We start from the raw sequence: 12,480 nt of genomic DNA, 5'->3' as shown, positions 1-12,480 counted from the left end.
GGCCCATTCCTGTCTGGGCTGAGAGACTGCTCGTGAATATCGTGGCGTATAATAACAGTTTTGTTTTACCCGGTGAATGGTTTTTTTCCAACATTTATTATTATTTTTGCAACACCTATCCAAGAAGGGGAAAGCAGCCAGGCCAGGGTGCACCAGGGGCCACCGGGCTGTATGGAAGACTCTAGGTTTCCTGTTGACTAGCCTACATTTTTCTTTGCACCAAGACTCCCCCTCCCCCCTCCTCCCCCTCCCCTCTCCCCTCTCCCCTCGCCCTGCCCTCAGAAAACGGAACAATATAAAGTGGACATGACATGAACTGCTTTGAAGGGGAAAGTCACGCTACATTTTTAGGCTACAACACTTTTTTTTAAGGTCGCTTAAAAGAAATCAAACTGAGTCCATTTTCAGGGAAACTATGGGCTTGGGGAAATCAGGCATCGACTAACATCAGCAACCCCCGCCCACCCCACCCATCGCAAGGGCCTCCATACGTGGCTGGGCCGGTATTTACAAAGTAGACTAAGAAAATGGTTTGAATGTTCAGTCAAATTAGTATCTTTCTATGGAAGGATGTTCACAAGATATAGCAGAGAGAGAGAGAGAGAGAAAGAGAGAGAGAGAGAGAGAGAGAGAGAGAGGATTCTACTGTTAAATATTTTTGCACACACACACAAAGGAAATATGCTCAAATGGGTGGTGGGACAATGGGTACTTTATTTCTTTGTGCTTTTCTTACTTTCCCAAACTTCTTAGCACAGCGGGTTTTACACTCATGGTAGAGCAGGGGTCCTCAAACTTTTTAAACAGGGGGCCAGTTCACTGTCCCTCAGACCGTTAGAGGGCCGGACTATAGTTTAAAAAAAAAAAACTATGAACCAATTTCTATGCGCACTGCGGGCCCGGGACGCGTCGGCTGCTAAGCAGGACAGGCAGCGGCACCCGGCGGGCCGGATCAATGTCCTCGGCGGGCCGCATGTGGCCCGCGGGCCGTAGTTTGAGGACCCGTTAGAGGATGGGTGGTTAAAAGCACAGACTTTGGAGCCAGGTCAAACTGGTTCAAATCCTTGCTCCACCACTTCCTGTGGTGGCATTAAGCAAATGACTTCCTTTTTCTGTGTCTGTTTTCCTCATCTGTAACAGGGGATGAGGACTATACCTAGCTATAGGGTTGCTGTGAGAATCAAAGGGTTAATACACATAAAGTGCCTAGAAAATGGCTAGCACATAGGAACCACTATGTGCTTGTTAAAGAAAGAAAAGGGTCATTTTAAATGCAGTCAAATCGTGGATAATTTTCTCTGGGGGTGTTACTGGCCATCTCTCTATCACATCCCTATTTTAGGATCCGTGTTGCTGAAGGGAGGGTACATACGAGTATACCCCCGTGTCTGTGTTTGCCTCAGCTAATAGGGGTGAGGGTGGAAGCTAAAATTCTTCCAGTTATTTGCCAGGTTATGACAAAGAGCAGGAATTTCCCAAGGGCATATGTACTGTGACCTCCCCCTCGCCCCCCCCCCCCAACCTTGGTCATAGCTGAATTACAACGAGCCCGATTCTCTTCTAAACCACAAGTTAGACTCTCGCCATTGAATTCATGACGCTCGCAGAATTGAAAGGACCCTTGACCTCTGGTAAACTAGGCCCCTGCCCAGGTGGGAATGCCCTGGGCAAGCGCCTGCTGGGTGATCCGTGCTCCGCTTCCTCACGTAGGCCTGGGAGGAGCGGAGGGAAGTGAGAGCCGGCTTTGCCGTGGGTAATCAAATAATTGTGGCAGAAACCGGTTTGGCTCAGTGAATAGAGCGTCGGCCTGCGGACTGAAGGGTCCAGGTTCGATTCCGGTCAAGGGCATGTACCTTGGTTGTGGGCACATCCCCAGTGGAGGGTGTGCAGGAGGCAGCTGATCGATGTTTCTCTCTCATCGATGTTTCTAACTCTCTGTCCCTCTCCCTTCCTCTCTGTGAAATATCAATAAAATATATTTAAAAAGAAAAAAAAAGAAAAAAAGAATTGTGAAATTGTTCCTGACTGGTGGGAGACGATGAAGGGTAGAATGACGAGGCAGAATGCACGCAGGGCGATCTTTTCCCCACGTCACGAGAGGATCTTCACAGAAGCAAACCCGTAAGCGTGCCGGCTTGCAGACAAGAGAACCGAATGGGTTGAGCTCATTTGTCGTTTTGTAATAAAAAATGTTCTGCTGGGGGTGTAGCCCAAGCACTGACAGAAAGAAATTAAAAAAAAAAAAAAAAAAGGAAACAGCCCCAAAGGCGGGGTGCCTCCCGGCGGGGGGAGGGAGGACAAGGTGGCACTGAAAATCATTGAAAACCACACCGATGTTGTTTCCTTTGGGCCGAGGGGAAAATATGCTAGAAAAAGGAAACTCCAAATCTCTTGTTTACCCAGCTGTCTGTACAAAGTGAATTATTCATGATTAAATGTGAATAATAAACCTATGCAAATATTTGTTGTATTTTCAGTTTTAAGGCGGTTGGGGGAGCAGCAGGAAGTGAAGTCACTTGAAAATGATTTAGTTAACTATCTTTTTTAGAAATCTATCAAGAAAATACATTTTGATTGTTATTTATATACAACCCCCCTCCCCCCCGCCGCCAAGAAAAACACACAGGTTGGTTTCTCTCTGGGAGTCCATGTCCGATTGGCAAAAGCAATCTACAGCTCTTCTCTTAGTACCATGACCTTTGTAACATCTCCTTAGTAATTGTGAAAGTTGTGTGTGTTTTTACTTTTCTGCCTTTAGAGGGTTGAAAAGCTTACAGCAGACGTTCTTCTCTAATGGGAAACCTTAACTGACAAGTTTCCAAGTACCGCCGCTTACCGTAAATTCTTACCTATACATTTCAGTTATCGGCTTTTGATACAGGGAATATGACAATAATACTGATACCTGGCACCTTGAAGCTACTTATCTTTTTGGTTACCGAGTCGGTTTAGCAGTTTCCATTGGAACGGCGAGGCTTGTGGCTAGAACGAGGCTAGAGTCCCTGTGGCTGGTCCGTTCTAAGAAACACAAAATCCAAGCCCGAGCACAATGGCGAAAGGTGTGGCATCATCTTGCAACCTCTGTCACTTTTCTGAGTCACTTTACATAGTGTGTCATCGCCACAATCTCTCAGAGTCTGTGGCATGCAAATGACTCTTCTGTGTGTCCTGCCATCATAAACGCGTTTCCTTAACGATGCTAATAACACTCCCCCCTGCGGCCCCTCCTAAAGGCTGAGTTCATTCTGACCGGAGCCCGGGGTTCAGTTAACCATTTGACAACTTAGTCCAGGCTCAGGCGAATGTCACTTTTGCTCCAGAACCCAGTGTCCGGAGGAGGGGCCGGAGGGCTGTCTCTCCCTCCTGGCTCCGAGGCTTCAGGTTCTCTCCAGAACGCGATGAAGGGCTGCCCTCCAAGGGAGCGCTCCCTTATGATTTCGGTCTGTTATGGCTGGGGAGCCCTTCCGTGAGGAAGTCTCTGAACCTGCTCGGTAATGAATTCCTTCGCCAGGCTGCTCTTGAGGGAAGGCCCGTTAGTAGGCTTCACTGCGAATGACCATCTTCGTCCAGGAGACAAGCTCTCTGGAGGCCGAGCGGAACAGACACGTCTTTGTTGAGAGATGTGACCAGGGGACTTGACCGCATTCCTTGTGGTTTCAGAATGACATGCACATTCTGGGACCCACGGGTAGGCAGAGCCGCTTGTTCTCAGTAAGGCCTGACCACACCAGTTCTGTAACGCAGACAGCGAGCTCCCCATGTTACAGATTCTTAGAAGAAAGCAGGTGGCGGGTGTGCACCCTGAAGGAAAGGGAATGAGACTCTGCCCGCGGACTAACGCCTCTGAAGACAGGCTGCCAGTCACGCAAAGGCCCCGTCCCCCGCCCCCGGGCTCCTGAACAAACCCATTTTATCGTAATCTACTGTGGATTTTTTCCTCTCTCCCTTGATCTTGTTCAATAGTACTGAAATCTTTCTGTTGGCATTTGAATATTTTCTTTATATATGTATGTATAGAGAGATAGATTTCAGAGAGGAAGGGAGAGGGGAAGAGAGAGAAACATCAATGATGAGAGAGAAAAATTGATTGGCCACCTCCTGCACGCCCCACACTAGGGATTGAGCCTGCAATATGGCCCCTCGACCGGGAATCGAATCGTGATCTCCTGGTTCACAGGTCGATGCTCAACCACTGAGCCACACTGGCCTTATATCATACTAGAGGCCCGATGCATGAAGATTCGTGCAAGAATGGGCCTTCCTTCCCCTGGCTGCCGGCACCACCTTCGCTCTGGCCAGAGCCGCCTTTCTGCCTTCCCATGCTGCCCATAGGCCCAGAGCTGCTGGGGTGGTGTGGAACACCTGTGTCATCGCTATGGCGATGATGCAAGCATTCTGCTCCGCCCCCGGCCGCTCCGTGCCTGCATATGCAAATTAACCCGCCATCTTTGATGGGTTAATTTGAATACTCACTCCTGATTGGCTGGTGGGCGTCGTGATGGTACAGTCAATTTGCATCTTACTCTTTTATTAGTTTAGATTCCCTAGGTCAGTGGTCAGCAAACTCATTAGTCAACAGAGCCAAATATCAACAGTACAACAACTGAAATTTCTTTTGAGAGCCAAATTTTTTAAACTTAAACTTCTTCTAACGCCACTTCTTCAAAATAGACTCACCCAGACTGTGGTATTTTGTGGAAGAGCCACATTCAAGGGGCCAAAGAGCCGCATGTGGCTCGCAAGCCGCAGTTTGCCGACTACGGCCCTAGGTGAGATTCATTGTTCTTATTAACAAGCTTCTGTTTAAAAAAATGCAAGTGTGGGAGGGTAGCACAGTCAGCTTAACCTGATGCTCCCGTCCATCGAACTGTCCCGAGGGTAAGGGAGCTTTGATTCGGGGAGAAGAGTGGGGAGAGGGCTCAGAGCAGAGGCAATCGGGAGCGTGCTCTAGCGCTGGCCCAGCCAGAGAGGATGTTGACGCAGGATCTCTGGGCAGGCAAAGGCAGCACAGGGATCCCGAGCTCCTGAGACGAAGGAAGAAGACAGGCCAAGTTAAAAAAAATAGCAATTATGACGAACATCTGTTGAGCACTGACTAGGTGTGTGCTGAGCAGTTCGTACGAATTGCCTCGCTTAATCCTCACAACAGGGTTGCTAGGTAGGCGTCATTATTATCCACGTGTTAGTGGATGAGTAACATGAGGGCTACAGGATTTTCTAAATTGTCTAGAAAATTGCAGTCAGGTTTTGAAGCCGGAAACCTAGGCTTTTTCTTGACTACCTTGCTAAAAGGAAGGTGAAAAGTTAACTGTGCCTGCTCACCCTAGAGCTGATGAGTCATTATCCAAATGGAGCTTAGGTACCCCAGACTTCTCCCGCCTTTGGGAGTCCAGCAATATCCAACCAAAGACCCCCCAAAAGTCCACTCTTATTCCAGGTTTCTATCCCTACGGGTTTGAGTCCCCAAGGAAGGCTCCATGCCCTACCAGTCTGTCTTAAGCGTTTTGGGTTGTCTGAACCAGCCTGCCTCTCCCCTCCTGCTCTGGGGAAACCCTTGTACTGCTGAACCTCATGGCTAAGTTAAGACCAGACTAAAACGTTTAATAAGACTGAGATCAGTCTACCCGCCCCCGCCCCAACACACACAGCCAGTGAGCAGTATTTGTGAGACCAACACATCCTACAAGAGTCAGTCTCAACAACGTGGACATTCCCAGAAGGTGCACCCCGGTTTGCAAAGATGTAGCGCATCCAAGGGGAAGTCACATGAGCGGATCAGTACCTCGAGTCTCTCCGTTTCTGGATAGGATCTTGGCTTTCCAATGTGTTACCAAAGGGCCCATCAAGGCCCTCAATGGTGCCCGCATCCTCTACAGAAACAGACAACGGCATAGCAAGCCTCAGCCAGGGCCTCATTATGCCAACACAGAATCACACTTAAAAATAGAAACGAATCATTTCTAACTTGGGACAAAGAGAGGTATTTTCTCCTGAGTGTAGAACCCGGTGGAGGCCACCACCTTAACTCCCACAAGCAGAGTGTGTTAAGCCTCATTGAATCACCCGAGTCCTCCTCCGGAATGATGGCTGTTATAACTAAGGGTGATCTCTGCCCTCAGAATCAGTGGGAACCTCTAAGGAGCCAGGACTGCTGGGTTTGAAACCATAAATTAATTGAACACTTTAAGACAATGAAACCTGGCTCTAACGGTGAACGTTATATTTTAAAAACACACACACACGACGCTGACCCCGTGTGTGCGCCACTTTGGGGTGACATGCTCAGCCTCGTTTCCAGCCGCTTCCTGGCAGAGGTGAGCTGGACCCGAGAGAGGGGAAATGAAGGTGCGGTTTCGGTGCCTGGCTTCAAAGGCCGGTGGCAGCCTCTGAGCCGAACCCCCCTCTTTCCAGCTACACCAACTTTCTGTAAAGACAGAAAAACCCCAAGCGGCAGAAGTCAAATTTCCCCTGCATCATGTTTAATTGAACAACGTCCCAGTTTCTAGGCCCTCGTCATCTGATCTTCGCAATCACACCGGTGAACCACGCACAGCCAGGGCGAGGGAATGGCTAGTGGGGGACAGCTCAGGTTCCCCAGCGCGGGGGTCCCCGATGTCATTCTTTGCACTGGAATTCCAGCTTCTTGACGAACCTGTGTTTACTCATTTCGTGACTATGAAGGGCAGAAATGGATAGACGAGAGAGAAGATTTTTATCCTTGTAGTAAATCGTTCAGTAAATAAAACTGAACACCTTCCAATCTTGATACCAGTTTGCATAGATTAGCTCTGCTATGTAAAATCAGCTAGTTCACATGTTCATGGTTCTCAGGTCCTCCCGATTACAGATCTCCTTCCCTGTGTAGCCAGCCAAGGACATGGCCCAGCAACTTCTCTCTGTTGCCTCACACACTGCATTAGGAACACACTTCCCACCTACTGGCACCGACAGAAGACTTCCGTTGGGAAAGGAGTGTTAACCAAGACACTAAAATCACTCTAAACCTTTTCTAGAGAGATTCAGATTCTAGACTTTGACTTAAAGGATCAGTCCACCTTAGGCTACGTTGGTGAAATGTGTAAACACAGACAGACAGCTAAATTCTCTTTTTAAGCAAAACGGTTCCCTCTGAGGCCCAGGCTGACTATTCCATGTAACTACTTTGCTTTGAGAGTCAAAGGCTGTTGAAGTCTTTGTAAAACTCCCTTGTGTTCAAACACCTGCTCTGGAGGGACACTCACACCGCACAGGGCCGCAGCCCGTTTCAAACCCTGACAACCTGAAAGAGCGCCTCCTGATACTGGGCCAAATGGACCTGGTGCAGCTCCCAGCAGTTTGGTCCCAGATCTACCCTCCGGAGAGATACACAATAACCCTAATCCCTCCGGTAGACAGCTAATCTCTTCATGCGACTCTCTCAAAAGCAATTGTGGTGACTCAGGCTACAATTCCATCAAGGATATAATAAACACAATGCCTTTCCCCTCCTTCTCCTTCCAGTGGCCGAGCAAGCTTATGTGAGGATACGTAACATGCAGGGAGAGAGAGAGTGTTCCCCCAGAGCAGGCCCTGCTGTGAGCCCAATTCCAGCCCCCGTCCATGGAAGGTCAGAAATGGATGAGAGCCAGCAAAGGGCGGAGCTGGACAGGGGCGCTCCCTCGGATTCTCCCCTGAGGAGAACACAGCCTTCTTCCAGCTAAAGTGCACGTCTGGCCCCCGAGATGCTCCATTAGTCTGGGTCAGAGGTTTCAGGGCTACAATCTTTTGTGCACATTAGAATCGGGGGTGTTTCCCATAGGGCCCCGTCCCTGGAGATGGTGCTTCCGTAGAAATGAAGCGGGCCTTGGAAACTCTACTTTCCCAAGCACTCCAGGTGCTGGTGTTCTTACTGCGCTTGGAGAAACAGTAATCTAAGCAAAGAAGAAAAGCCAAGCAAGAAAGAAATACCTGCATTTTTTTTATTTAACCAGTAAATTTAATCAATACATTTATTTAAATGTATTTAACCTGTACATTTCACTTATTGGTTCTATCCATGTAAATTAAATCCTATGTTATAGAGTAATAAAAATAACACTTGAAGTCATTTACAATTCATGACGTCTATCAAAATTCTTCCAGAATAAGGGGGAACTAGTACCCTCATCTGCAAGTTACAGGCTGACGTGTACACGGAGGGCCTGCCGGGAAGCATTCAACACGGGCCTTACAAGGGAGCCAGGCTCCTGCACAGCAGCCTCTTCCCCAGCCTCGGGTTGGCCAACAGATCAGGGCCCAGGGCCAGATTGGAAGAACCTGATAGTCCAACACTTAGCTGTTCAACCTCGTGACTGACGTTAACACAAAAATCACACCTGGGTAAGCACTACCGCATACATCTATGCAATTCTGTGGGAATTCTAATAAAGCTAGAGAGGGATTCCAGGGCACAGGTTACAACAAGTTGGAACATTTCACAGTCGTCTAAGTACCCAGGGAGTTTGATTATGCAAAGAAAACCTTCCCTCCTTTGAGAACAACGGCTTATTTCTCCTCACCGTAGCCGCTGTGGCTCCTTTATAAATAGGAAGGGTGTCTCATCTCTAAATCACGCTGGAAGCAATGCTAGCCCAAGGCGGCCCTGGTGACCGTGCTTCCCTGCGGCAAAGTGAACACAGGTACCACCTAGTGATTTATAAACTGACTAAGGAAGCCGAACAACAAATTCAGGACAAGGTTGATGATAGGAACTCACTCTCCTACTAAGACACTTCATGTAGTTTGTTGCAAAACAAAATTCTTTGGGGATAAATGTAGCGAAGGCTTCTCAGTCTCATTTTCTCTCCGGGATGATGCGTAGCACCGGCTCGCTGACCTTCCTCTTCTTCCTGGTGCTCTGGGAGCGTTGCTGACCGAACACAGTATTCCTTCTCTGGACCTGTGAGAATCACCAGAGAGAGGTACCATTCAGCAAAGGATCTGACATCTGCACACGGACATACAAGACAGGCAGACCCAGTGCTAATCCTCACGGCTGCATCGCGGATCCAAACCTGCCTTCCTGTGGGCCCGTCTGGCCCTGCGCAGCGGCCCCGCTGCCAGCATCGGAGTCTGCAATCCCAAGTTCCAGGAGCGCGGTCCCCTGGGGGCAGCCAGTTTCAGGGACAGTTTCTGGGCTGTTTTTAGTGGATGCGGCACATCCACCTCTCGAGGGAAGCGCTGTCAGGGTGTGAGGCCAACAGGGAGCAGGTGAGGGTCAGGCGAGATGCAGGGCACTGATCGCTTCAGAGGCGGATAGAATCTCAGTCCCCATTCAGGTGGCGGAAACATACAGCCGTATCTTTCTGCTCAGGGCTTCGGACTAATGAATTGGGAAGGACCATGGACTTATTTTTGCTTAACTGAATGAACAACTAGATGTATTATAATCTGTCAGACAATCTCCGATGCCTGGAGTTCCGGGAAACACATAGAGGGTATTTTTATATTTTCTAGCCACTAGATGGGAGGAAAGATTTTTCCATGTCCTCTGTTTTTTCTTTGGTAGGAAAATAGAATAAGTATTTTTTGTTGTTGTTAATCGTCATTGGAGGATAATTGTTTTCCCATTGATTTTAGAGAGAGTGGAAGGGAGAGGGGAGGGGGAAAGAGGAGAGAGAGAGAGAGAGAGAGAGAGAGAGAGAGAGGGAGAAACATCATGTGAGAGACCCACATCAACTGGTTGCCAACTAGGGCGCGGAACCTGCGACCCAGGTATGTGCCCTTGACCCGGAATCAGACCATGACCCTTCGGAGAGTAGGGCCAATACACTAACCATCGAGCCACACCGGCCAGGGCAAGATAAGTCTTTTTAAGTAAGACTTGTCAGAATATCTACCAGAGGTTCCAACATTATCCTTTTTTCTTTTGTTATAGATATAGGTTGTTGTTATTATTATTGATATGTTATTGCTACAAAATAGTGGGAATGTCAATAAAACACTGAAGTACCATTTAGAATCAAAGATTGGGTCTACAAATGGTTAATGTAATCGCTAACTTTTCTTTTAGCTTTAGAAAGCAGTTGAAATTCTGATCTCAGAAACCACAAATTCCCTCTGGCTTAAACTAAGACACTGACAATAAAACTCTGAGAAAATAAATAGAGCTGCTCACCAAATAAATGTTTTGCTTAGATATGTAAAAGTTGAGACCCGTCTGCTCTAAAGGAAGGGAAATAGCAACATAAAAATCCAAAACCCAAAACCCACCTCCTTTATTTGTTACAGGGTGGTTGTAAGAAAAGGTACTTGGTAAGATTCGCTTTCCTAGAACTATTGCTTGGGTGCTTTCCATTCAAATGAACTGATCCCTATTTCTATCAAGTCTGAGTACACTGCGAAGAAAGGAAAATGGGCACACAGATCCTTCAATGACAAGTTGACCTGATGGTTTAATAGTTTTGTTCTCTTTTTCTTCTTTGCTCAAAAGTAAACCAGAGTTTTATTATAAGTTTCAGAACTAGAATTTTACTGCAGTTGAGTTAATGGCGATGTTTTAAATAACGTATACGATCTCAAGGAGAGCAGTGAGGCCTGGGAACTTTCAATAATTTACAGAAAACCAGTGGGTTCAAAAGCAAGTATGTGATCCGTCAGGGGACACTTCCTAACACAGATGAATAACCTACATGAACTGCATAAACCACCAAATTTGTCCATACAACGTTTTTTAAGTGTATTCCAACTGACTGAGTTTGCACATTTGATGCCAAAGCCAGCCAGGCAAGCTAAGGGCCAGCGATCAGGCAGGCTAGACAGACTCTCTGAGAGATTTGAGCAACATCGGTGATCATCAAATGATTTCTAATGCATGCCATATTAGAGTTTAAACAGATCGCTTTCCGAGTGTTTCGTGTGTACAGACTAACCAGAGGCTGCTATGACCCACTTACCAATAAAGCCTCAGAAGTAGAGAAGCTACATATACATCTGAGAAAAGCCCTAAAAACGTGCTTTCTGATGTAGGCTATTTCCCTGCTTTCCATTTTGGCTTTGCTAATATAGTCTCCAGTGGGAAGCAAAGAGCAGGTTTTGCCTGAAGCACAACTGGAGAGTTAGCTGACTTGGCAGCAGTATTTAAAAAGCACTGGAAAGCATCTTTTCTTTTAAATGAGCCCATTTATTTCTTTATTCACTTTAAAAAAATTGGTTTGAATGTTTATGACTGTTTATCCTTGAGGTTAATGAGACTGTATTAGTCATCTCTTTATTCCCAGGTTCCTGGCATCTGGTAGGTGCTCTTAAATTATTGGCTGAATTAATTAATGCATTTTGAAATTGATTTGAAGCCAGGCATTGTGCTGGGCACTAGTATCATATCTCTAGTGATATAAAGATGAATAAGACACAGTCGTTATCAAGAATTGACTCTTCCCTGGCTGGTTTGGCTCAGTGGATAGAGCATCGGCCTGCGAACTGAAGGGTCCCAGGTTCGATTCCAGTCAAGGGCATGTACCTTGGTTGCGGGCACATCCCCAGTGAGGGGGGTGTGCAAGAGGCAGCTGATCGATGTTTCTCTCTCATCGATGTTTCTAGCTCTCTATCCCTCTCCCTTCCTCTCTGTAAAAAATCAATAAAATATATTTTAAAAAATAAATAAATAAATAAATAAATAAATAAATAAATAAAAAGAATTGACTCTTATAAGGAAGAAGCATAAAGCACATGATCGCAGGATAATGCAATACAATATAATTCAATGGCCACATAGACATTCATTCACTCAGCAATTATGTAGTGAGTGCCAGCTCTGTGCATGGCACTGTTTTAGGTGCTTGGGGCACATCAGTGGCAAAAGAGATAAAAGTCCCTGCCCTGTCAATTTTACAAGCTGTCCCTTTTGGGCTTAATGATTTCCAATGGCATCTCGCTGCTTGTAGGATAAAGTCCGGAGTCAATACCTTGGGCTTTCATACCGTCAGAGACTCTTTATTTATTTATTTTTTAATCTTTATTGTTCAGATTATTACAGGTGTTCCTCTTTTTTTCCCCCTAGCTCCCCTCCACCTGATTCCCCACCCCACCCCATGCCCTTACCCCCCGCCACTGTCTTCATCCATAGGTGTAAGCTTTTTCAGAGACTCTTTATACGTCTAGAGAGGAAGAGGATCGCAGATTGCCTATAAGACCCTGATGATGCCCTATCTGGTTTGGCTCAGTGGATAGAGGATCGGCCTTCAGGCTGAAGGGTCCTAGATTCTATTCCGGTCAAGGGCTCGATCCCCAGTAGGGGGTGTGCAGGAGGCAGCCGATCAAGAATTTTCATCATTGATGTTTCTATCTCTCTCCCCCTCTCCCTTCTTCTCTGAAATCAATAACAATATATTGGGGGGGGGGTAGAAAAAAGAGAAGACCCTGATGAAAGCTATGCATTCTCTCCTCAGAAAAATGCTCAGAGAGAGAAACAGAGAGAAAGATGGGAATGAAGGAAGGAATTGTTATACGTGTCACTGTAGCAGG

General features: G+C 46.9%; 1 protein-coding gene across 9 annotated transcripts in view; it reads right to left on the bottom strand.

Annotated features, from left to right (window-relative positions):
- Nucleotides 1–7,937: 7,937 nt before the first annotated feature.
- Nucleotides 7,938–12,480, bottom strand: part of HORMAD2 (HORMA domain containing 2) — a 52,611-nt gene continuing 48,068 nt past the window's right edge. For 8 of the 9 annotated variants that reach the window (XM_080649804.1, XM_080649810.1, XM_080649811.1 and 5 more), the window contains one exon: nt 7,941–8,917. In XM_080649804.1, coding sequence (XP_080505930.1) covers nt 8,813–8,917 — 105 coding nt within the window. In that variant the 3' untranslated portion in view covers nt 7,941–8,812. Of the gene's footprint in view, nt 8,918–12,480 lie in introns of all 9 variants that reach the window. The other variant, XM_080649807.1, reaches the window with a different exon arrangement.

This window comes from Plecotus auritus, assembly GCF_963455305.1.
Source record: "Plecotus auritus genome assembly, chromosome: 13".
Lineage (NCBI taxonomy): Eukaryota > Metazoa > Chordata > Mammalia > Chiroptera > Vespertilionidae > Plecotus > Plecotus auritus.
Note: the sequence above shows the minus strand (reverse complement) of the source record. Positions and strands in the feature narration are given on the sequence as shown.